Source organism: Peromyscus eremicus, chromosome 20 (assembly GCF_949786415.1).
Source record: "Peromyscus eremicus chromosome 20, PerEre_H2_v1, whole genome shotgun sequence".
Taxonomy (NCBI): Eukaryota; Metazoa; Chordata; class Mammalia; order Rodentia; family Cricetidae; genus Peromyscus; species Peromyscus eremicus.
The window spans coordinates 2,614,333-2,639,582 of record NC_081436.1 but is presented as its reverse complement, the minus strand read 5'-3'; the positions used below and the strand labels follow the sequence as shown (position 1 = coordinate 2,639,582).

Sequence of the window (25,250 nt, the reverse complement as noted above, 5' to 3'; positions counted from 1 at the left end):
TCCAGTGCGGCCCAAACCTTGCATACCAGACTTCACTCACCCCTGTTTGCTTTGTTGTGTTTCTTTATTGTTTTAGGCAACAACCGAAGTGGAAATCAAGAAGAAAGGCCCTGGGTCTCTCTTGGTCTCCATGGAGCAGCTGGCCTCCTACGGACGTAAAGACAGGATCAACAGCATCATGAGTGTCGTCACAAACACGCTAGTGGAAGGTATGCGCCTGGGTCCCTGTCGGCAGCCAATCTGGGAGTGTGTCGTGTGCGTGGCAAATGAGACCCTGCCCCTCGATGTGAGCTTTGCAAAACTCAGAGCCTTTGTAATAGATCTTACCAAACATAGAAACCAGGGCCACAGACTGTCCTCCCGAAGCCACATTCAAAGAATCAAATAAAGACCTAAGGTCTGCCTCCGGCATCATACAGAGGCGAGAAGGGAGGCGGCTGTGGCTGCAGTTGTGCATCCGGCACGGCTCTGTTGGTAGGCCCGACTGTTCCCGTAGCCTGTACCCATCCTACCACCCGAGCCCAGACACCCCTCCTGTCCTGTCCTGTGTCTTAACCTCTTTAATTGAAGCTGATGAGCTAGAACTGAGTAGTGTGAGGAGACAGAAGACATTAACTGATTTTAACCACTGACTCTGCTGTATTTACTGCCTGCTACATTAAAAGCATTAAACGAGTAATCATTCCTGTTTCCCAGACTTAAAATTGGGAAGGGAAGCTCTGATGTTGATCTAATCCAAAGATTTCATTGATTTTGAACCAGTGAAACAGACTCTTGCCTATCTAAAGGTTTAGACACTGTAGTGAGAGTTCTAGAACCCTGTTCTTAAGGAGAAAAATCTCTCTGCCCTTCCTCACACCATCCTATTGAAAACTCACTTAGCCGTGTGCTGTAGACTCCACCAAATCCCCAGCTAGCAGAGCCTTAAGCTCCGGGGATGCTTCGGGGCTGGGTCAGATGTAGGCCTGCACTAAAGCTGAGGGAGGAGAGAAGACCCTGGGGAGGGGGAAGGGGCGTTAGTGATGGTGGGTGGAGAGAACTGGCCGCACCCTCACGGCCTCCAGCATCATCCAGCCGGAGCTGTCAGTGTCTGCCTCCTCTTTGGTTCAGCTGAAAGTGCATAGGCCGTGGGGACTCCTTCCTGCCTAGCCAAAAACTACTGAAAGTTGTCGAGTCGAGCTGAGGGAAACTCCTACCAGAAACTTGTTGGTCCATCAAAGTCTCCGTCGTGATGAACTTAACAGGCGCACTTTGAAGATGGTTTCCAGTATTCCTAGGACCGAGACGTGTGGGTAACCCCTCTAAAAGTATCCAGAAGCAATGTAGGAGAAACTCCACAAACCTTCAAACACTTCACTCCTTTATCTGAGCTCATTCCCCCAACAAACACTTTACCTTGGAGGCCTGTGGGGCCTGGCCATAACAGCAAAGTCCCTGTAAAAACATCAGGTACAGTGTGTCTATCTGTTGTTCTGTCACTAGGGAAGCTGAGGCAGGAAGATCCAGTGAACCCCGTGAGGCAACATAATGAGACCCTGACTCAAAATAAAATAATAACGAACTAAAAGGAAACTAACAAGCCTCCTCATTGAGTGGAGGATCTTCTCCACTTCCCACGCTCATCGTACCCTCTGTGGAGCTGATCGCCCAAGGCTCGCCCCTGCCCCGTTATATAGATAAGGGGTAGGGAACAGGTGACCCCGTGGGGATCTTTTGGCCGCCGGGAGGGTGGAGAACTCCCTTGATCTCTGGTAGAACCTGGAGCCTCGTGCTGTGTAGTGTGGTAATTATGTCATCTCTCAAATGTGAACAGTCAGGGCTTCATCTTCCACGGTCGAGCCGCCGAGCTGCAGACATTTGGAGAAGGGGGGAGATAAAAAAGGAACGGAACCAGATTTCCAAATATGTACTGTAAGAATTTATGGAAATAAGAGAACCTTTTCGTTTTCTTTTTTGGGGAAGCAAACTAAATTTACCTTGGGAAAGGAGGGAGTTCTGAGAGAAAGAAGCTGAGGCAGGTTCTCTTCACAGACTTCTTTTCCCACGCAAACTCCCACGTGGCTCTCACTGGGGCCCTTCAATCTGAAAACCAAGGCAACCATTTTCTTAGCAACCAGGGAGCCAGTCAGATACCCACCCTAAAATAAAGCCATCACCCTGAGCCACAGCCAGCTGGCTGGAGAAAGGACAGGCAGGATGGTGGACAGCAGCCATCCTGTTCTTGGGGAAACATTGGAAACTTTTGTTTATTTTGTTTATATTTGTTTATTTGATTGTTAGTGGGTTTTGTATTTAAAATTGGGGACTTCTTAAGCAGCCCTAGCTAGCCCAGGACTTGTTATTTAGCCCAGGCTGGCCTCAGACTTGTGGTAATCTTCGTGCATTAGTTTCCTGAGTGCCAGGCTTACAAGGGTGCCCAGCTCCAGGGAGAACTTTATTTTATTTTATCAGTGTAACTGGGGTTGGGGTCCTGCAGAGCCACCGCCTTGGTCTTGAGATGTCCAACTGTCTGGTTTCCACCCCTTTGATCTTAAGATGTCCAACTGTCTGGTTTCTACTGCCTTGGTCTTGAGATGTGGGTCTGTCTGGTTTCCACCCCTTTGATCTTAAGATGTCCAACTGTCTGGTTTCTACTGCCTTGGTCTTGAGATGTGGGTCTGTCTGGTTTCCACCCCTTTGATCTTAAGATGTCTGTCTGTCTGGTTTCTACTGCCTTGGTCTTGAGATGTCCATCTGTCTGGTTTCTACTGCCTTGGTCTTGAGATGTGGGTCTGTCTGGTTTCCACCCCTTTGATCTTAAGATGTCTGTCTGTCTGGTTTCTACTGCCTTGGTCTTGAGATGTCCAACTGTCTGGTTTCTACTGCCTTGGTCTTGAGATGTCCAACTGTCTGGTTTCCACCACCTTGGTCTTAAGATGTGGGTCTGTCTGGTTTGAAGTTAGGCTTTGTGAAGAACACCTCCGCTGGATGAGGAACTTGAGTTTTGTGATCCTAACTGTTCCGTTTCGTGTAATTCGAGGAGAATTTTGTCACCTAAGCCTTGTCCCTGGGTTGATGTGGCTGTAAGCTGAGCGGATCTCGGCCTTAGCCACCCAATCATCTTTTTTGGCCTCCTAAATAATCTGAGAGACCATGTAGTCAGTGTCTTTTCAGTGTTGAGAGTCTCCCGGGTCTGGGGGACCTCCTGAAGGACACATCCATGTGTCGGTGTGTCTGGGGAGGTCACCCAGGAAGGAGGGCATCCATGTGTCAGTGTGTCTGGGGAGGTCACCCGGGAAGGAGGGCGTCCATGTGTCAGTGTGTCTGGGGAGGTCTCCCGGGAAGGAGGGCGTCCCTTGGGCTGGTCCCGAGCTCCTGCTCACACTTCAGCCAGAGCAGTTCTTGGCTTACCTCCGTTATGTATGGGCCACATGGGGTGTTTGAAAAACTAGATTCTTTTAAGAGAGAAGGCGCAAGACAAAGTAAGGGGAGGGAAAAAGAAAGGTAGTGCAGCGGGGATGGAGCGAGAGGCTGCAGGAAGAGAAGAAAAGCATGAACGCAGGAAAGAGCGAGAGATGGAGCCAGGAAGAGAGTGACGGGACATGAGGAGGGTGCTCCCTGTGTGGCTGTCCTCTGAAAACATGGTGGATACAGGTGTGCTGGCTGGACAGCGCTACCTTTTCTGCTGATGGAGACAGCATTTCTGCCAGATATACTCTCCAGAGCGCTCACTGTCTGCTAGGGTGTGCTGAGGCGCTTCATAGATCGTTTAGCTTGTTTAATTAGTTTCGTGTGTGTGCACGCGTGTACATGTGTGTGTTAGTATAGGCGTGTGCAGATACACATTTGTGCACATGCGCATGGAGACCAGAGGTCAGGAGGCTGGGCTGGCACCAGTGAGCTCCAGGGATCTGCCCATCTCTGTCTCGCCGGCACTGGGTTCCACACATGCACTGCTGTGCTGGGCTCTTACATGAGTTCTGGGGGTCTGAACTCAGGTTCTCATGCTTGTGCGGTGAGCGTTTTACTGACAGCCATCGCTCCCAGCCCCCAACTTGGTTAATTCTCACCCAAATAATTAATTAATTAATTAAAATTGAAATTTAAAAAACGGCTTCTTTGTCATGGTCCCACAATTATCAGCAAGTGTCTGGCCTAGAATTTGAGCCCAGGTATTCCTGGCCTCAGTGTTTATACTTTTGATGGCTGCTCTGATAAAAATGTAACAGCGCACTGCAGAATAGAGCACCTTCCACATAACCGAGGATTCGTGCCGGGCTCTGCACTCGCGGCCTTATGTACACCATCTCTTGCCTTTAACCACGTGTGTGTAACCTCGTAGATGAGAGCGGGGCAGCTCGCTTCCTGCTCACCCCTACGAAGTCGCTGCTGAGCCCCGGAGGTAAGTCACATCGCTTTAGCTCATCCCGTTCACGAGTGCTGACGCCAGCTGAACTGGGGGTCAGACTCCAGGGACCAAGCTGCTGACCGCCGTGACCTGTCCTGTGCCTGGTGCACTGAGCCTTACGTGTAGCTAGATCGTTGCTGATAGGGAGGGGACCTGCCCTTCTCCCTTAATGTGACCCACAGGCAAGTCCCTCTAGTCCCCGCATGAACAGTGACAGCCACCTACCCAGAGGAGTATGTGTGCCCTGTTCTCTCTCTACACCAGTGGTCCTCAACCTTCCTAACGCTGTGACCCTTTAGTACAGTTCCTCATGTTGTGGTGGCCCCAACCATAACATTATTTTTATTTCTACTTCATAACTGTAATTTTGCTACTGTTGTGAATCCTAATGTAGATATCTGGTGTTTTCTGATGGTCTTAGGTGACCCTGTGAAAGGGTGGTTCGACACCCCCCCCAGGGGTATTGACCCACAGGTTGAAACTCTCTCTCTCTCTCTCTCTCTCTCTCTCTCTCTCTCTCTCTCTCTCTCTCTCTCGTGTGTGTGTGTGTGTGTGTGTGTGTGTGTGTGTGTGTGTGTGTGTGTGTACTGAGAGCTCTCTTTGTTCTTTGCACATTCCAGAGCTGGAAGAGTCCCAGAGAAAATGCCCACCATGCTGGTATAAGTTTGCCAACACTTTCCTCATCTGGGAGTGCCACCCCTACTGGATAAAACTGAAAGAGATTGTGAACTTGATCGTCATGGACCCCTTTGTGGACTTAGCCATCACCATCTGCATTGTCCTGAACACACTGTTTATGGCGATGGAGCATCACCCCATGACACCGCAGTTCGAGCACGTCTTGGCCGTGGGAAATCTGGTAAGACGGAGCAGGGTCTCCCGATGGAATGACTCCAGCGTGGTTTTGCTGCGGGCCTTCTTTTCCGTACTTGGGACATTGGAATTCAGTTAACCAGAAAGGGATGGTTAGTTGGAGGCGAGTGCATCCCCGTGTCGCGGCGGCGTCCACGCTGCGGGCTGCGCCCTTCAGCTGTGGCTTCTCTGCAGAGCTCTGAGGCCATCACTTAGAGCTGTTGGCAGGAACCAACCTCAGTGACAGAGTGGGAGACAAGGACAGCGGGTGGTTTTATCAGCCTGAGCCAAGGATTTCTGGATTGTTTGTGGGTTTTTTGCCCCCTCTCGTTCTGTTTCTCATGTTGATCCCTGTATTGCTCAAAAAATCCACTTCCCCTTCTACCTTAGATAACGGCCACCTAAAGTGGGGGAGGGTGTAGTGCACTGTGGAATCTCACCTCCCACGTGGGGTTATTTATGCGAAACTCTCGATTCCAAACTGCCTTCCCCTCCAATCCAACTTCTGGGCCATCATCCAGCTTCTGCCATTAGCTGGTCTCTGCCAAATTCCCTGTGATGCTAAGTCATTTATTTATTAAATTATATTATTTAGAAGGTAAAATATGCAGCTTTAAAACATGAAGAAGATATCATTTCGGATGATCTGTTTTCCTGGTGCCAAGATGAGATGTTGTTGAGTTCTGGTAGTGAAAAATGAGTTGGAAGTAGTCCTCCAGGTCGTCAGGACCCCGCCCTTCCCCAGGAGCTGCCCCCCTCCAGCTCCATGCTTCACTTCAGGGTGATGGCTGCCCAGTGTGCCCTGCACTCACGTTCGCCTTCTTGCACAGGCTCACATACACAATCCCACACACGCAGGATTTCCACCTTCAGCCCTCACACACTGTATTTTAATACATTTTTAGTTCTCATCCTGAAAATACGCTTTTACCCAGAGCAGGCCTCATCTCTTCTCTTCTTCCTCTTCCTCTTCCTCCTCTTCCTCCTCTTCTTTCTATTTTTTTTTTTATACTTTTACTCTTTGCAGGGTACATGCCAGTTTTCCAGAACTCCCTCAGTCTGTGTCTGACGCTTCTGCGATCTCACAGAGCCGTGCAGCTTGGTACAGTATCCGTGTTGGGCTGCCCGGTGCTCATGGCCTCCACCCAGCAAGCTTCGGGTCGTCTCCTCATTTCTGTTCCATTCTCACTGGGTCACGGCTTAGGTGGTGTGTGAGACTCCTGGACAGTTACCCTTTTCCATTTGTGATTAATACACTTGTGAGTTATCTGAGTTTCCTGGTCATTTGGCTTTTGGCTCGTCCCTCCATATCAGAATGTACTCCTGCTTCTCATTTTATCCACTGTATTATAATGTGGTACTGCCATTTACTTTGATGTTTACCCTGTCCCTGATTTGGCTATTGGGAAGCCTTCAACCTGGTTTCAGTGTCCTTTTGATATATTTTAGTTTCTTCCTTGCTTTCTGGTACCACAAAAATAACCCAGGATAATTTTGCATTTTTTCTGTGCCAGGATTGAATAGGACATTCTCAAGAAGCCCTGGTCATTTCAGTGAATGTAGTATTTTGAAGCCAAGACTGGCATCCGGGTGTGCTTATTAGAGCAACATGTAACCTGCTTGGTAGAAGCCAAGCCATTTAGAATGAACTCATTGTACCCAGTGACAGCCACAAAGGACTCTGTCACTTCCAGTCTAGTCTAACGCCACGGCGTTCTTTCTGTTTCCTTCCTTTCTACCTTTGCAACTCCTCTGACTATAAGAAGCCAGGTAGCAGTGCCCGTGATACACTTATGTGATCATAAATCCAGTGTTGCCTGCCAGGACGTTGACATCCAGGTCCAGTCCCAGTGCCCTCTGCTGGGTGCCTTCAGCACACACAGGTGGTGCCTGCCCCCCTTTAGCATCTGGACCGCTGCTCTCCATAGGGCAAGTCCTTCATCCTTCCGAGACTCTGACAGCCCGCACAGGCCACTCTACACACCTTGATTTTGTGTGCCCTACTTGACTCTTGGAAGAACCACGTGAGCCTGCCTGGACATACTTCTCACCCCACCACAGGCTTTCCCTGGAATAGGAGTTCTCCTCACACCATGCCACCTATCTGTGTGACACTCCCACGTGCTCACTTCCACCCGGTTCAAACCACACCACATCTTCACTTCCTTTCTCCTCAGACTGGGCCACTTCTTTGAGGGCACTGTCCTCCCCATACACCAGCCTTTGCTGTGGGGAGCTCTCCCTGCTCCCGTGTCCTCCTCACTGAGACACTCTTAACCCTGCTAACGTTCTCACTCAGCTCCGCTTCACCGTCTGGTTCGGTGTGGATACCTTCCCATCCCACTGGGACCCCGGTGCCAGTGCAGCGTAGCTACCCCAGGCAGATCTCAGCCCACCTCGAGTAGCCCTCAAGGGACTGGTCCTCCGTAGTGGAAGGAAGCCTCTCCCTGGCTCTGATGGCCGATGCTGTTCATCTGCATGACTGTGTCACCTTCTTGAGAACTGACTTCTGCTGCTGCTGGGAAGCCGCTCTGCAGAGGTCCCTGCTGCCCTGCTCTGCCCCAGCAGCTGGCCTCGGGCCCCTCCCCATGGATGACTGTGGTGTCAAGCCTATTGTCGCATAAAAAGTTCTCTGTAACAATGTGATAATCAGCAAGGGTCGTAGGTAGTGACCCACCTAAGGTATTGTCCTTATCACAGGCCTCTGTCCTGTAATTGACATTCTTTCAGCGTTTCCTAAGGCCTGTGGGATAGAGACAGCACCAGGAGACACAAGGTGTTCTGTCGGGAGCAGAAATGGGGGGGGAAGGGAGTAGTTCTTGCGTACAATATGCTACAAATTAATTGGATACCGTACTGCAGAGGTAAGAGGAGGCACCAAAGTGTCCAACAGTAAGGAAAGTCCTGGGGAATGCTCCATCCAGTGGAGCAGTGACGGGCAATAATGATTGGGAAGAGGGTACGGCCGCAGAATGGAGTCGCGACAGCTGGGAGGATTAGGTATTGTAACATAGATGCACGAAAAGACTCAGAAAGAGATCATATAAAATGGTGACTGTATGCAAAGTGAGGATACTATGGACTTTTCCTGGCTTTATACACTTTAGGCAACATCTGATTGCTTTTATCACTTAAGCTGCAGCATATGATTAGCTTTGGTAAGATACAATAGCAAATCATAAATAATAGGTGTATTAGGAACCTAAACACTAGAAGAGTTTTTTGTTTTTTTACAAGTGTTATGTTCTTTTAATTGATATATAGTTGTGTGTGTTTACAGGGTGCAGCTGTCATTTTAATACATGTACACATTCTACAATGTGTACACACATTTCACACTGTTCAGGGCAGGTTACAAATCTGCAACATTTATCTTTCTTTGTAATAACTTCCAGAGTCCTCTCTAGCTGCCTTGAAATGTAGATACATTATTGCTGAGTGTAATTACTTGCCCATACAGTTAGAGCACCAGATGCCTGCTAACCTTTAAAAGGGGGTAGCCTTGTGTCCTGTTCCTACCCTTAGCTTATTTCCTAACCCCACGCTACACAGTACCAACTGAGTGGCTCTGGTGACGGAGTCGGAAACATTGGGACTAAAAACTTCATTCAGACAAAAAGAGACTGTCCTGTATCAATCGGGGTGCTCATGGGTTGTCCAGGTGCTGGTGGCCGGCAGTGTAGAGGCCAAGGCTGGCTTTGGATTCTTGGGCATGTCGTATTGAAAGAGATGACAAGGTATGTTCTTTCCAGTGCTCTCTCCTTATGGCCTTCCTCCCCTTCTTCAGGTATTCACTGGGATTTTCACGGCAGAAATGTTTCTGAAGCTCATAGCCATGGATCCCTATTATTATTTCCAAGAAGGCTGGAACATTTTTGACGGATTTATTGTCTCCCTCAGTTTGATGGAGCTGGGTCTCGCGGACGTGGAGGGGCTGTCCGTGCTGCGGTCTTTCCGACTGGTATTTCACATTTCTCCAGTTTCTTTGCACATTTCCTCTCTTACAGCTAACTACTAGAAATCACTTTGTATAGCTAACGTAGGCCGTCCCCTGAAGTGTCCTCTGTCCCGTCCCCTGAAGTGTCCTCTGTCCCGTCCCCTGAAGTGTCCTCTGTCCCCTCCCCCTGAAGTGTCCTCTGTCCCCTCCCCCTGAAGTGTCCTCTGTCCCCTCCCCCTGAAGTGTCCTCTGTCCCCTCCCCCTGAAGTGTCCTCTGTCCCCTCCCCCTGAAGTGTCCTCTGTCCCCTCCCCTGAAGTGTCCTCTGTCCCTTCCCCCTGAAGTGTCCTCTGTCCTGTCCCCTGAAGTGTCCTCTGTCCCCTCCCCCTGAAGTGTCCTCTGTCCCCTCCCCTGAAGTGTCCTCTGTCCCCTCCCCCTGAAGTGTCCTCTGTCCCCTCCCCCTGAAGTGTCCTCTGTCCCTTCCCCCTGAAGTGTCCTCTGTCCTGTCCCCTGAAGTGTCCTCTGTCCCCTCCCCCTGAAGTGTCCTCTGTCCCATCCCCTGAAGTGTCCTCTGGCCCCTCCCCCTGAAATATCCTCTGTCCTGTCCCCTGAAGTGTCCTCTGGCCCCTCCCCCTGAAATATCCTCTGTCCCGTCCCCTGAAGTGTCCTCTGTCCCCTCCCCCTGAAGTGTCCTCTGTCCCGTCCCCTGAAGTATCCTCTGTCCCGTCCCCTGAAGTGTCCTCTGTCCCGTCCCCTGAAGTGTCCTCTGCCCCTCCCCCTGAAGTGTCCTCTGTCCCGTCCCCTGAAGTGTCCTCTGTCCCCTCCCCCTGAAGTGTCCTCTGTCCCAGTGCAGCCGGCCACTTAGTTGACTTCTCCACTAAAATCTTGAAAACTTTTCTGCTATATACAACAAGGTATAAACATTGGGTTTTGAAATCAATAAGCTAAAGAAATTAAGTTTTAGAGGTTCCTCAGGAAATATGGTTAATTCAGAAGAGGAAGGAGCCCTGGGACCGTCTGAGATCATTTGGTTGACTATTGTATTGTTTCTGTGAGTATCAGCCCGAAGTGGAGAGAACCTACGTGTTTAAAGATGGTCTCTTCGTTTCTTCTGTATGGTGACATCTTCCAGAAATTAAAAAGAAAATAGTGTTTTATTAAATTATATTGAAATTATGGTTGAACATTGGCTTAATTTTCCATGTTATCAGTGATTAATGTCACTTTTATTAACCTATTTGTATAAGGAAATGTTTAAATTGCTAAATGATTCTGAAAAAGTTAGTGAGATCTGCAGAGAGCAACCGTAAACACAGGTGTGAGCGGCCCCTGGAGAATCTGAGTGGTCTTGTGGTTTCTCGTGTTCCTGTCTTGAGTCAGGACAGTACCTAGCACAGTTCTCACTGAGACAGTCAACTTATCAAAGAGCTGGACTGCAGTAGAGCTCACAGGATGGAGTTTGCACACATGGCATCTCACTGAAATGACCGCTTAGGACCCAGCCCACAGCTGGTTTAATTGTTTTGAGATTTATTTATTTTCCCGTTATGTGTATGGGTATTTTATCTGCATGTCTGTGCACTGCATGCAGTGCCCGAGGAGACCAGAAGGGGGCACTAGATCCCTTTGAACTAGAGTTACAGGTGGTTGTGAGCCACCATGTGGGTGCTGGGAATTGACCTTGGGTCCTCTGGGGGGAGAGCTGTCAGTATTCTCAACCTCTGAGCCACCTCTCCAGCCCCCCCCCCCTTGTTGACTTTTTAAAAAATAGTCTTACCTCAATTGTGAGAGAAAGGACTGAGTGATAGCAAAAGCCTGAAGGCTAATATTTTGAATAAATTAGAAGCCAGGCAGGGAAAACAGTATGAGCAGTCCAGAATGGCACATGGGTGAATCCCAAGCTTTCAGATAAGACCCACAGTTCCGGTTGGCACAAATGACTGCTGTTGACATCTACCAAAATGTCTGTGTATTGTAAGAAGTGACCTCGAACACTGATCATTATCCCCTTGGCCAACACACCATGGCTTCCTGCGTCGTAATTCTCAGCCTGTTTGCCAGGACCTTGTAGTTACTACAGAGTAGAAACACTTATGGCTGATAGGCACCACAGCCTACGTTTTCTGCGTTAGTAACAGTGGTTGCCCCTCCACAGATGTCTGCCGCGTGTGCTCTGCCTCTACTCGGGAGCTGTAATCCCCCCAATTATTTTGAACGTCTCACCCTCTGCTATCAGCCATTGGTTAGTTGTTGGCAAGCCGAAGGAAATCCTTAGATTCTCTAATGCATCGTTTTTAGGGTAACAGATGTGTTGTTTCACTGTCCCTACGGTTCCCCACAGATTGCATGCTCTTTGCTGGTTTCTCTCTGAGAAATGAGGAATCCAATCAGGAAGGACTGACTCAGAACAGCATAGAGATCCAGAGGCAGGTCCTTGGGTCCCAGCCTTAAACTTTTCATTTAATTTATGAAATTAACCAATTTTCTTTTATACATAATTCAATTTAAATCTCTTTTAGTCTGAGACACAATTAGAAAGTTCTGAGAATTTCCTAAGGGTGATAAGTAAATTTAAGCCAACCTTCCTAATTTTACATGTTTTTATTTCAGCAATGTTGTGAGACAATGGTTTACCATTTCTTTTCTTTTTTTTTTTTTTTTTCTTTTTTCCCTTAGCTCCGAGTCTTCAAATTGGCCAAGTCCTGGCCCACCCTGAACATGCTGATCAAGATCATCGGGAACTCTGTTGGGGCCCTGGGCAACCTGACCCTGGTGCTAGCCATCATTGTCTTCATTTTCGCCGTGGTGGGGATGCAGCTCTTTGGGAAGAGCTACAAGGAGTGCGTCTGCAAGATTAACCAGGACTGTGAGCTGCCACGCTGGCACATGCACGACTTCTTCCATTCCTTCCTCATCGTCTTCCGCGTGCTGTGTGGGGAGTGGATCGAGACCATGTGGGACTGCATGGAGGTGGCCGGCCAGGCCATGTGCCTCATCGTCTTTATGATGGTCATGGTCATCGGCAACTTGGTGGTTAGTACCAGTTTGGACCTCTTTTCGTTCTTTTCCCCAGGCCACTGGGCTTCTCTGCCACCTTCCTTCTCTGTTGAAGTCTTCCTTGGCCCAGGTCTGCTTAAGGTGAATGAAGAAATGACTGTTTATTATCAGAGTGTCTACTGAGTCATGACACACCATAACCTGGTGACCCTTGGTCATGACTGAGAAAAGAAAGCAGAGTAAGGTTAAGTGACCCTCACACCCTTCTCCAAGGTCACATAGCTGTTAGACTTCAGGGTTTTTGTCTGTCTGTCCTTCCAATTACAAAGTTTCCTTTTTCTAGAAAAGTCAGCATTTGTTCACCTTGGCACTGTTGACGTCTCAGGCTGCATACTTTGCCGTGGGCCTGTTGCACTGCTGAACTTATCAGGGTCCCGGGCTCTACCCACTGGCTGCCAGCAGCGTCTCCCAATTTCAGTGACAAAGCAATGTCCACAGACATTGCCCCACGTTCACTGGGTGACTTGTGCACGCGGCAGTTGGAAAACAGTTCACACATTCCCATCAACTCAGACGATAGTTTTTCTCCTTTTTCTTCTGTAAGAAGATGGCCTGCAGTGGGCACCTTGCCAGCCCTGGCTCTCCCGTAATAAAAATAGTTATCGAAATGCTTCTGCATTCCCTGACATTCCCCACCGAGCACCTTTCTCTGCGTCCTGGCCCTCCAGCCCTGCCTTGCTTCCTTATTTGTTTCGTCACACAGTTCTGTACCTACAGCTTTCTTCACAGTATCTCTGGGCTGCGTCTTTGCATTGCTATAGTTTATCCAGTATTGCTAGAAGTGTGAGCTAAAAGCTACCTGTGTCATAATCACACAGGTTTATTCATTTAAAGGAAAAGGGGTAATATATTGGGGGCATGTATGTACAAATATAGAAGTGTAAAGAGCTGAGGAAGGTGCAGAGACCTTCTATTAAAACCGGAAGAAATCTCCATCGGGGGACGTGAACATTTAAAATACCAGGTGGAAATTCTGGACACAGCATGCTGGTAGAGTGCTGGCCTCGCATGTGCAGGCCATGTATTCATCCTTAGCACACGTAAATAAACAAAATGAACTATGATAGGAGCCAAACAGAAGCTCTGTGGTCAGTGTGGCGCTGTTGGCTTCCAATCTGTAACCCCGAGTAGCATGGATTAACTTCTAATTCCACCGTTACTCTTTCTTCTGATGCCACTGGTGTAGGTGCTGAACCTATTTCTGGCCTTGCTTCTGAGCTCCTTCAGTGCAGACAACCTGGCAGCCACAGACGATGATGGGGAGATGAACAACCTGCAGATCTCTGTCATCCGAATCAAGAAGGGCGTGGCTTGGACCAAAGTGAAAGTGCATGCCTTCATGCAGGCTCACTTTAAGCAACGGGAGGCAGATGAGGTAAAACCTCTAGATGAACTATACGAAAAGAAGGCCAACTGCATCGCCAACCACACTGGTGTGGACATCCACCGGAATGGCGACTTCCAGAAGAATGGCAACGGTACAACCAGCGGCATCGGCAGCAGTGTGGAGAAGTACATCATTGATGAGGACCATATGTCCTTCATCAACAATCCAAACTTGACTGTTCGGGTTCCCATTGCTGTGGGCGAATCTGATTTCGAGAACCTCAACACCGAGGACGTTACCAGCGAGTCAGACCCTGAGGGCAGCAAAGATGTAAGGTCCCAACGGAGAAAACTGCCCCATTGTGTGTGTGTGTGTGTGTGTGTGTGTGTGTGTGTGTGTGTGTGTGTGTGTGAGGACCAGCAGGGTGCCAAAGACTGGCTCAGCCATGGGCTTGGTGGAGAGGCTCTGCAGTGGGCACAGCCAGCCACAGAAGCCAGCCCAGTGCCCACGCCATGGCTTCCTGGGCTAATCCTGAGTTAGTTACTGCGTGGCTTCTGGAGCCTGGGTCCGAGGCCGGAGTAGACCCTTCAGTTTGTCCCTGCTCTTAGTCCACAGCCCCATAGCCGGAGACCCCCATGGGGCTGTGGCCCGTGCCTGTCTGTACGTGACCCCTAGCAGGGGTGGTGTGGATCATGGGCGTGTGTCCCTGGGCGGCTGCTTGACCACCCTCTTCTCTTGTGTCTAGAGGCTGGATGATACCAGTTCCTCGGAGGGGAGCACCATCGATATCAAGCCAGAAGTGGAGGAGGTCCCCGTGGAGCAGCCCGAGGAGTACCTGGATCCAGATGCTTGCTTCACAGAGGGTGAGGGGGGCAGGAGCAGGCTGGCATGAACCTGCAGGCTGCTCAGCTACATCCGCACGCGTGCGGGACTTGGGGGCACTAGAGCTGGCCACCATTTTGATGGAGTTTTGTGTCGTTTCCCTTACTCGGGTCCGGTTTGTCTGGCCTGCCTTCTCTTGGCACCAGCCCCCAGAATTCCACTAGACAGGTCTCTGCAGGATCATGTGCCCGCCTCCTGCCCACCCTCCTCCTGCCCACCCTCCTCCTGCCCACCCTCCTCCTGCCCCTCCACCGCTTCCCTGTAGGGATCCTCCTGATTCCAGAGGCCTTGACCTGTCACTTTCCAGCGTGGCCTCCGCTGCCCTGCTGCGTGAGCTGCCCTCCCTGCTGGGTAGTGGGAACCGCACGAGGGTGGGTCCCATCTGACCTGACTCTCCCGTTGGCGCCAGGTTGTGTCCAGCGGTTCAAGTGCTGCCAGGTCAACATTGAGGAAGGTCTAGGCAAGTCCTGGTGGATCCTTCGGAAAACCTGCTTCCTCATCGTGGAGCACAATTGGTTCGAGACCTTCATCATCTTCATGATCCTGCTCAGCAGTGGAGCCCTGGTGAGTTCAGGGAAGAATGGCGGTGGGTAGGGGAAGGGCACAGAGACGCAGTGGGAGGAGGCTGGGTGTGGCTTCTGCCCGGTGTCTTTGAAAGGGCGGATTGGCTGGGTCCTAACGGGTCTGCTGAAGTGACCCCTGCTGAAGCCTCAGGTGCTCTTTTCGTGGGGACGAAGACATCCTGTCACTGCCTGTTCCGTCCTGTCCTGGACAGCCCCCTGAAATGAGCACCCCTCTCAACACCCAGACTGCGCATTCTTCATTTCTGTTGCCCAAGGTGGGGGGATGTCGTCCTCCACCCACTCCCTTGAAAACCCGTGACAGTAGCGCATGCTCAGAGATCCGTTCTGCTGTGCCCAAAGTGCTCGGCAGCAGCAGGTAGCCTGCGGGACTGAGCAGACTCCCCCTTCATGGTGCTTATCACCTTGGCATTTGCTCCCCTGTTTCCCTGGCATTCCACAGAGACCCTTGAACAGAGACTGCTGTGCAGGAGCCGGCTGCTGGCTCAGTGGATCTGAGGACAGGGGAGCTAGAGATGATGTACATGTTCCTTTTCATTTAGGAAAAATACAGAATTTTGTCTTAGATTTTTAAGACTTTAGTTATGGAGAAATGCCACAGCATGTATGTGGAGGTCAGAGGACAACACACAAAAGTAAGTTCTCTCCTTCCATCCTGTGGGTCCCCAAGATTGAATTCGGGTCATCAGGCTTGGTGGCAAGCACCTTTACCTGGTGAACCATCTCACTGGCCCCCTTGAAATGTTTTCACAGACGGTGGGCACATTCATGTAGGTGTAAATCAAAGCTTAATCTGGAATTCAAAGAGAAAGGGGAAGAGCTCAAAATCAGTGTGAAAGAACTCAATAATTTGAGAAGTTTCATTGTTTTGCCAGATAAAAGACTAGGAGAAGCTGAGGAGGGCACTGGTGTGTGGTAACCATGGCCCAGGGAGAGGCTCGTGAGGGCCGAGAGGAAGGTTTGTGAAGTAAGGCTTCAGGGTTAAAGCCGGAGGCTCAAAAGATGGCAAGGTAAACACTGGTCTGCCAGATGGGGAGCCAGGCTCCCACCTGCCCCGGGTCACCTGTCCCATAGTGACTGGTGCTGTGCTTCCTGAGGTGCTGTGGAGGTTCCAGGGTGAGGGTAGCTTGGCCTCTGCCTGACTACAGCGGGAGGATGGGGATGGCGATGACCATTGCCATTCTTTGAGTGACAGGCAGCACGGCAGCCCTTAGTCCCTTTCTGTCTCCACTCGGAGTAAAGCACAGTGACCCAAGGTTTTGTGCTCTCTTTACTATCCGCCATTAGCAATTTTCATTCATCGCAGAGGACCAAACAGTGAATATTGGCTCAGTGCAAGGCCCTGTTCAGTTAACAGATGCCTGCCTGGTGGCCCACACCTTTAACCCAGCCCCCAGGAAACAAAGGCAGTTCAGGGCAAGCCTGGTCTACATAATGAGTCCCCGAGAACCAGCTCTGTGCGGGTGAGAGGACTGGGGAGGTGTGCCGTGGGCGGGACTGTGCCGCTTACCCACGCAGGAGACTTCTGAGGGGCAAAGCTTAATTCTTGGTTTTATTTTTCTCTCTCTGCTGCTGCTTGTTCTGTTCTCCAGCCTGTTTTCCTTCTTTTCCAGATGCTCTCCTTCTCTCTCTTACTTTTCTCTTATCCCTTTTATACCTCCTAAGCAAAAATTGCTATGCAAGAAAGATCACCTCACAACCACAAGTTATATATTTTCCAAAAACAAATTAAAATCTTTACACAGGAAGAAATTACATGATGATCACAAATTATATGTTTTTCCTAGAAGCACACAAGTAGTTAAACATTTTTCTTTTTTCTTTTTCTTTTTTTTTCAAGACAGGGTTACTCTGTGTAGCTTTGCGCCTTTCCTGGAACTCACTCTGTAGTCCAGGCTGTCCTTGAACTCAGAGATCCGCCTGTCTCGGCCTCCCGAGTGCTGAGATTAAAGGTGTGCGCCACCATCGCCCGGCTAAACATTTTTCTTTTGTCTTAATTTTCCCACCATAAATAACATCTTCACCCCAAAGCAATGGTTCTTTTCTAACTGATTGACAGTTTAAGTAAGCCAAGCATATTTCAGCGGGTTCTTTTGTGCTGGTGGGTGGTTGTTTGTGGCTTCGGTGTAGCAGAATCCTACCCTATTTATACTCTACAAAAAGTTTGGACAAGTGCTCAGCTAACCATCTGGTTCTCTTTACACACAATGGGGTCATTTCATTTCCTTTCACAATTTTGTTTTTTCAAGGTACACACCGAAACCTGCAGTTAATTCTGTAAGCCACATGACCAAGGAATCAGGCCTAACCCTGGGTGTAGGGACACAATTGCTTTCTTTGATCATCAGCCTGTTCTTCCACAGGCAGAATTCATGGGTCTACAATGCATGGAACCCCCTTGTTCTTATTTTTCATCTTTTGCGAATCTCACATCTAACAAAGGGGAAGGTGACTTCCAGCCTGCTTTTGCCTTTTTTGTATCTGTCATTGGAACAATTGGCAGAATAACCCAAACCATGCCCTAACCATCTCCACTAACCGTCTTAGCCACCTGTATCTTTTAGGCTGACTAAGAACGTTCAGTTACGTCATTGATTCAACTAAGCATCATTTGTCTTATAAAAATCATCTTCATTATGACCTGTAAGTAAACTGCCCAGTGAGGAGTGGGATTTTCCCGTGGGATCCTCTCACACAGTGATCACACCATGCCACATACAGCAGGAACTCGGCAGCAGCAAGGGGCATTCTGGGAACAATCCCTCTGTGGCTTTGCCTCTCCAGGGTCCCATCATAGCTTTGCTATCTGGTGGCTTGTATCCCATAAGCTCCATTGCTGACTGCGACTCCTCTGACATGACCACTAGCAGAGACCAGACCGTCTCAAAGACAGAAAAGGGAGGAAGGGAGAAAGGGAGAAAGAAAGACAGCCTGAAAGGAAGCCATAGCAACAACATTCAAAAAAAGCCTAGAATATAGCTACAGTGAACCCGAGAGGGAGGGCCCCCAGCGGCAGGAGACCATTCTTGCATATGTCATTCTCACTTACAGGATAGATTCCTAACAATGCTCTGTCTTAAGGGGAAGCTGTTGCTGTTTGTCATTGAATAAAGAGAATTCATTTGTGCCAAGCCCGTGAGAGTGTCTCGGGTCCCGTGACTTCCGTCTCCCCAGCCCATTCATGAAGTGAGGAGGCACACCTGTTGTTTGTGTGCTGGGATCCACACCAGGCCCCGCACGTGCCCATGAATCACACTACCAATGAGCTGCGTCCCCAGCCCTCCATTCTGGAAGATGGGGCTGTAGAGGGCCTGAGTCTCTCCATTTGGAATTGTTCAAAGCAAATGCTTCTGGCATCACAGGGACTTTCTCCACCTCTGTGCTGCTTCCCTCATTCCGGGCGTTTCCTCCTGAGTTAGATGCTTTCCATATCACTGAGACAAAATACTCACAGAAAGTTCACTCCAGATCCTCTTTTCAGAAGGTTTAGTTTGTGATCATTTGGCTCCTTGTTTCTGAGACTGAAAGCAGAATGCCATGACAACAGGAACATGTGGAGGGGACATGGTCTACCCCGTGGTGGACAGGAAGCAGGGAGAAGGGGTCAGGGCTAGATAACATACCTGTCCTAGTTACTCTATTGCTGTGAAGAGACACCATGACCACGGCAACTCTTATAAAGAAAACATTGAATTGGGGTGCTCCCTTATAGTTTCAGTCCATTATCATCATGACAGATGTGATGCTGGAGCTCAGATTACTACATCTTGCAGGCAACAGGAAGTCAATTGACTCACTGGGTGGTACCCTGAGCATAGGAAACCTCAAACCCACCTCCACAGTGACACACTTCCTCCAACAAGGCCAAACCCACTCCAACAAAGCCACACCTTCTAATGGTGCACTCCCTATGAGATTATGGGGACCAATTACATTAAAACTACCACATTCCACTCCCTGGCCCCCATAAGCTTGTAACAATATCATAATGCAAAATGCATTTAGTCCAACTTCAAAAGTCCCCATAGTCTATCACAGTCTCAACAATGTTTTAAAGTCCAAAGTTCAAAGTCACTTTTGAGATTCATGTAATCTCTTTTAACTGTAATCCCCTATAAAATCAAAAGCAAAAAGCAGATCACCTACTTCCAACATGTAATGGCACAAGATATACATTACCTTTCAAAACATAGGGAAGAGAGTGAGGTGTAGTGAGAAAATACAGGACCAAGCAAGACCAAAAACCAGCTGAGCAAACTCCAAACTCTGCATCTCCATGTCTGATGTCAAAACGCTCTTCAGACTCCAGCTCCTTTCAGTTTGGTGGCCTGCAGGACACTTCTTCCTCTTGGGCTGGTTCCACTCCCTGTTAGCAGCTCTCCTCAGCAGGCATCCCAGACTCTGACACCTCTAATATCCTGAGGTGTCCCAGGCAATCTAGGCTTCAACTTAACAGCTTCACACAGTGGTCTCTCTCTCTACTAGGCCTCCATTCAGGGGCAACCCTGGTCTCAGTGGCTTTCTTTAGGCCCAGAGGCACATTCCATAACCCTTTCTTCTATCCTTAACTCTAAATCCAGAACCACGTATCGAACCTGCTTACTGAGACTGGAACATGTCCCCCTTGTTCAACTACATCTTCACTGGCTTTCTCTCCTTTACTGGCTAAGCTTGGCTATCCTGAAACTTGCTCTGTAGGCCAGGCTGACATCCAACTCGAGATCTGCCAGCCTCTGCCTTCCCAGTGCTGAGATTAAAGGTGTGCCCCACCACACCCAGCTCTAAGCTCTGTTTTATTGCCTTTTCACAAGTTGGAAACCTGACTGGTTGGGATCTTGCCCTGAGGTCACCACTCCCTATATTCCATTTCTTAATGTATTTCCTTGAACACAGGACTTAGCTCCATTCCACTTCCTAGTGCTCTTTTTCTCAAATTTTACGTTTTGTAATTTCCCTGCTCAGCTTGCTCCTTTTCATTATAAATATTTATTAAGCATGAACACTAGTAACTACATGACAGAGTCTATACTAAGCTGTTTTGAGATTTCTTCTGCCAATGAAATTAATCCAGAACTCTTCACTTTAGCCTCAGGCAGACTCTTCAGACAAGGGTATCTTTCTTCATCAAAATATCACAAGAATGATCTCTAGGCAACATACTAACATTCTTCTCCTCTGAAACCTCTTCATCCCCACAGTTCATCAGCACCACTGTCTTCCATGGCCTATTAAGCAGTGCTTAAAGCATTTTACTGCTTTCATAACCCAAAGTACCAAGGGCCATATTCCTCCAAACAAAAACATGGTCAGGCCTATCATAGTAATACCCAACTTCTGGTACCAACTTCTGGCTTAGTTAGGGTTTTTATTGCTGTGAAGAGACACCATGACCATGGCAACTCTTATAAAGAAAACACTTAACTGGGGTGGTTTGCTCACAGTTTCAGAGACTCAGTCCATTATCATCATGACAGGGAGCATGGCAGCATGCAGGCAAATGTGGTGATGGAGTAGTAGCTGAGAGTTCTACATCTTACAGGCAACAGGAAGTCAACTGACTCACTGGGTGGTATCCTGAGCATAGGAAACCTCACAGTGACACACTTCCTCCAACAAGGCCATACCCCCTCCAACAAAGCCACACTTCCTAATAGTGCCATTCCCTATGAGATTATGGGGGGAATTACATTCAAACTACCACATTGCCCAAACTTCCAAGAAGCTGCTTTATCCAGCCAAGCAGGAAGCTCTTTGACCTCCCAGTAATCCATTCAGATTTTGAACCCCTTAGTGGATTAAAGCATCCTTTTGGTCTCCCCAGGAACCGCTCTCACTGACACACAGTCACAATTAACCATCACACCTCCTCTTCACACCATAACCATATAGTCTACCACTGTGCAAAAGGAGGGGCTACTTTGTTCATGAGTTCCGTAGAAAAAAAATAGCACTGTGGTTTTCTGCATCAAAGACTGTCTCGCTCCTGGGGCCCTCCACCCCTATCTGTGGCATCAAGGGACTGAAAGGGCAAAAGATCTTGTCCAGTCTGATAAACAGTGTGGGTAAGGTTGTGAGTAACTGGAGCACTCACACCCCTCTGATGAGTGTGAAATGGTGTGCCTGCTATTGCTGGTTCCTCAAAAATGTGAAGGTGTTACCAGCAAGTTCTACTCCTAATCATATGCCCGGGCAGTGGTGGTTCAAATCCCAGTACTCAGGAGGCAGAGACAGGTGAACCTCTGAGTTTGAGGATAGCCTGGTTTACAGAGCTAGTTCCAGGACAGCCAGGGGGCAAAATGTGGTATATCCATACCATAGAGTCATTTTCCTCCATAAAGAATGATTATATACTACAGTGTGGAGAGATTGAGAATGCTGTGCTTAGTTAAGAAGCCAGATGTAGGGATTGAAGAGATGGCTCAGGTGTTAAGAGTACATACCGCTCTTCCAGAGGACCTGAGTTCAATTCCTACCACCCACATCAGAGGGTTCACAACTGCCTGTAACTCCAGTAGCAGGGGATCCAGTACCTCTAGTGTCCATGGGCACTCATGCGCACATACCCATACACAAACACCCACACGTACACATGATTAAAAGGAAAATAAATCTCTTTTTAAAAGAAGCAACAAGGCACAAAGAACATGTATTCCTATGAAATGTCCAGAAAGCACAGATTAGTATACCTAGGACCAACAGGATGTAGAGGCAGGAGGGTGACAGCTGGAAGCTGTGGAAGTTCTCTTGGATAGTGAAAATGTTATAAAGTGCTACGATGGTGGTTTATCCTAAAAGCCACTGAATTACACGTCTAAAGAGCTGGATTATATGGGATATGAATTCTTTCTAAAACACTGGCCTGGGAGCTCAGTGGTGGCCCTGCCTATGCAGGGCCCCGGGTTCAATCCCCAGCATCCCTAACTAAACCGGTAAGTAAGCAAAGCGGGGAACAGAGGAGCGGAGTGGAGGAGTGGGGCCTGCTGGTGGGCAGTGTGCTGTGTGAGGAGCTGCCATGCTGGCACGCTCCTGCTGCTTCGGCAGACATTGCCTCTCTTCCAGGCCTTCGAGGACATCTACATTGAGCAGAGGAAGACCATCCGTACCATCCTGGAGTATGCAGACAAGGTCTTCACCTACATCTTCATCCTGGAGATGTTACTCAAATGGACAGCCTATGGCTTCGTCAAGTTCTTCACCAACGCTTGGTGCTGGCTGGACTTCCTCATCGTGGCTGTAGGTGTCCTGTTTTCTGCTTCTCACCCTTCCGAGCAGGAGCTGGGGCTGGCGGCTGGCTAGGCTAGGTCAGCAGTCGGCACATAGCTGTGGGCTTGAGAGAAAGTCCTCCTAGGGCAGTCAGATCTTATTTGGAGAGTGGGACCTCTGGAGACCCTATATTGTCCCAGGGACTGTCCTGTTCTTCACACCACTGGGCCTGGCTTATTTAGATTCAGAAAGTCCCATCTTTAACCTGGACACCAGAAGGTTCTTGCTCCCAGACAGCGGGATATCCCCTTTCTGCTACTGTGAGATGGGATTCTGAGATGAGATGTGATGTTGGGATGGGGGGAGGGGGTTGTGGGGATGAGGTGGGATGTGGGGACAAGGTAGGATGTGGGGATGAGGTGAGATGCAGGGATGAGATGGGATATGGGGATGCGGTGAGGTGCAGGGATGAGGTGTGGTATGGTGTGCGGATAAGGTGGGATGTGGGGATGAGGTGAGGTGCAGGGATGAGGTGTGGTATGGTGTGCGGATAAGGTGGGATGTGGGGATGAGGTGAGATGCAGGGATGAGTTGGGATATGGGGATGTGGTGAGGTGTAGGGATGAGGTGTGGTATGGTGTGGGAATGAGGTGAGGTGTGGGGACAAGGGAGGGTGTGGGGATGAGGTGGGATGCAGGGATGGGGCACGGTCTGTCACTCATGTCCATGCCCATGGATATTTCCCAGAAGTGCCCGTCAAGCACTCCTCCTGGGAAGAAGGCCTGTGGTGTTGCCATTTCTGTTGTGATCACCAAATGAAAACTTTCCCCTCCAGGCTGACTGACCCTGTCCAAGGCTTCACGACCGTGAGCTGCCATGTTGTTTTCAGGTTGGAGGCAGTGGCATCGTTGGCAATTTCTCACTGTGCCAGTACTTGCTCCCCCACCTCACTAACCATGACTGTCTTCCTCTTTCTGTAACAGCTAAAATGTTTCTCTTGCAGCATTTACAGAAAGAGTGCGTGAGAATCACAGGACCAGAGCTGTGGCGAATTTCCCTGGGGGCTGAGAAGGGCTGGAAAGATGGAGGGGCTGGGGGCTGGAGACTGGGTGGGCCGTGTAGCAAACTGCCTGTGGAATACCTCTGGGACCTAGGGCAGATCAGCTAGGAAATCTTTTTAACTCGTGTAGCAGGAGCCCAGGACTCTTCCACAGCGATGACTTTGGCTTCATAAATGCATCCCCTTCCCAGGTTAGTGACGACTGTGAGAGCTATCAGTGTGGCCATCATCTGCGTCAGGAGGCCGGCTGTCTTGTTCAGGGTTCTCTAGGGGACAGGACTTACAGCCCCAATCTCTATATACAGAAAGGGGATTTAGTAGAATGACCAACAGGCTGTGGTCCAGCTAATCCAACAGTGGCTGCCTATGAACAGAAGGTCCAAGAACCCAGTCATTGTTCAGTCCAAGAGGCTGGATGTCTCAGCTGGTCTTAAGTATATTCCAGAGTACCAGTTGTAGCTTGAGTTTTCCTGCCTGGCCCACAGTCAGGACAAATCTCTGTTACCCGCCAGTCCCACAGCCTCTCAGACCCGACCAAGTAAACACAGAGACTTATGTTGCTTTCAAACTGTATGGCCGTGGCAGGCTTCTTGCTAACTACAGCTCAAATTAATCCATTTCCATTAATCTATACCTTGCCACATGGCTCGTGGCTTACCGGTATCTTCCCATGCTGTTTGTCATCGTGGCGGCTGGCAGTGTCTCTCTGACTCAGCCTTCCACTTCCCAGCTTTATTCTCCTCCTTGCCCCGCCTATACTTCCTGCCTAGCCAACGGCCAATCAGTGTTTTATTTATTGGCTAATTAGCAACACACTTGACAAACAGACCATCCCACAGCAACCAGTAGTAGGCTCCAATGCCAATAAAGGTATGGACTTGCCAGCCAGGTGAGAGCAAACAGGCCAAGAGCAAAGCTTCCTTCTTTCATGTCCTTATCTAGACTTCCAGAAGAAGGTGTGGTCCAGATTAGAGGTGGGTCTTCCTGCCTCAAAGATCTGGATTAGAAGTGAATCTCCCTACTTCAAATTAAGCAGAAATCCCTCACAAGTGTGCCCCTCCATTTTGGGGTTTTTTGCTGATTCCAGATGTAGTCAAGTTGACAACCAAGAGCAGCCTTTGAGAAGATATGTAAATAAAGTGAAGAGGCCAGCCTGCAACCTTAAAGTAAGCAAATAGGCATGGCCCCAGGAAAGTAGGCGGGTCCTTGCAGTTAGAAGATCTGGACACCTAAGCAGCTGTGGATTCCAGCTTGTGCGGAAGAATATAGAATGGTACCAGAGACTAGGCCGGCTCTCCTCCTAGAGAAGGGGAAACGCATAGTAACTTCCCAGGGCACCTGGATTCGGGAAGATGCCCACAGAGCCCTTCCTCTCTTGGGCTCACTGAGGACTCAGATGGACAGGTCCACGACCTGCTCTAGCTGCCCAAGAACTGTGATGTGGAGCCAAGTTTCCCTTTCCTCCAAACCCCAACTTGAACCACCAGTTCCTCTTTGGGCTGAGCAATCCCAGATCCGAGGATGTGGTCAGGTATGTCACGCCACACACCCCTGTACCCAAGTGTGCTGCTAGGCACGTTCACCTACAGATCGTCACTTGTGTATCAAGGGTTTTCTTCTCATATTAGGCAGAAAGAAGGCAAAGCAATGAGATAGGCATACGCAAGCTGGGCGGTGGTGGCGCACGCCTTTAATCCCAGCACTCGGGAGGCAGAGCCAGGCGGATCTCTGTGAGTTCGAGGCCAGCCTGGCCTACAGAACAAGTTCCAGGAAAGGCTCCAAAGCTACATAGAGAAACCCTGTCTCAAAAAACAAAAAGCAAACAAAAAAGGCATATGCTAATTGACTATAACCCATCAGTTCCTCTAGCTTTTGGAATTGCTGGACTGTTCACATTGGCTCTGAAGACTATAATCAGCATGAGTTGAATGCTGTGTTCTGTTTTGAATTGCCTTAGTTTATAAGG

At 49.2% G+C, this 25,250-nt stretch overlaps 1 protein-coding gene across 1 annotated transcript in view; it reads left to right on the top strand.

Moving 5' to 3' along the window:
- The window catches only part of Scn8a (sodium voltage-gated channel alpha subunit 8), a 112,083-nt gene that overhangs the window by 63,838 nt on the left and 22,995 nt on the right, over positions 1 to 25,250 (top strand). Inside the window, exons 12-19 of the mRNA XM_059246920.1 lie at positions 77 to 209; positions 5,008 to 5,246; positions 9,027 to 9,200; positions 11,851 to 12,207; positions 13,418 to 13,888; positions 14,304 to 14,421; positions 14,850 to 15,004; positions 22,081 to 22,254. Of these exons, the coding sequence (XP_059102903.1) occupies positions 77 to 209; positions 5,008 to 5,246; positions 9,027 to 9,200; positions 11,851 to 12,207; positions 13,418 to 13,888; positions 14,304 to 14,421; positions 14,850 to 15,004; positions 22,081 to 22,254 (1,821 nt within the window). The remainder of the gene's footprint in view (positions 1 to 76; positions 210 to 5,007; positions 5,247 to 9,026; positions 9,201 to 11,850; positions 12,208 to 13,417; positions 13,889 to 14,303; positions 14,422 to 14,849; positions 15,005 to 22,080; positions 22,255 to 25,250) is intronic.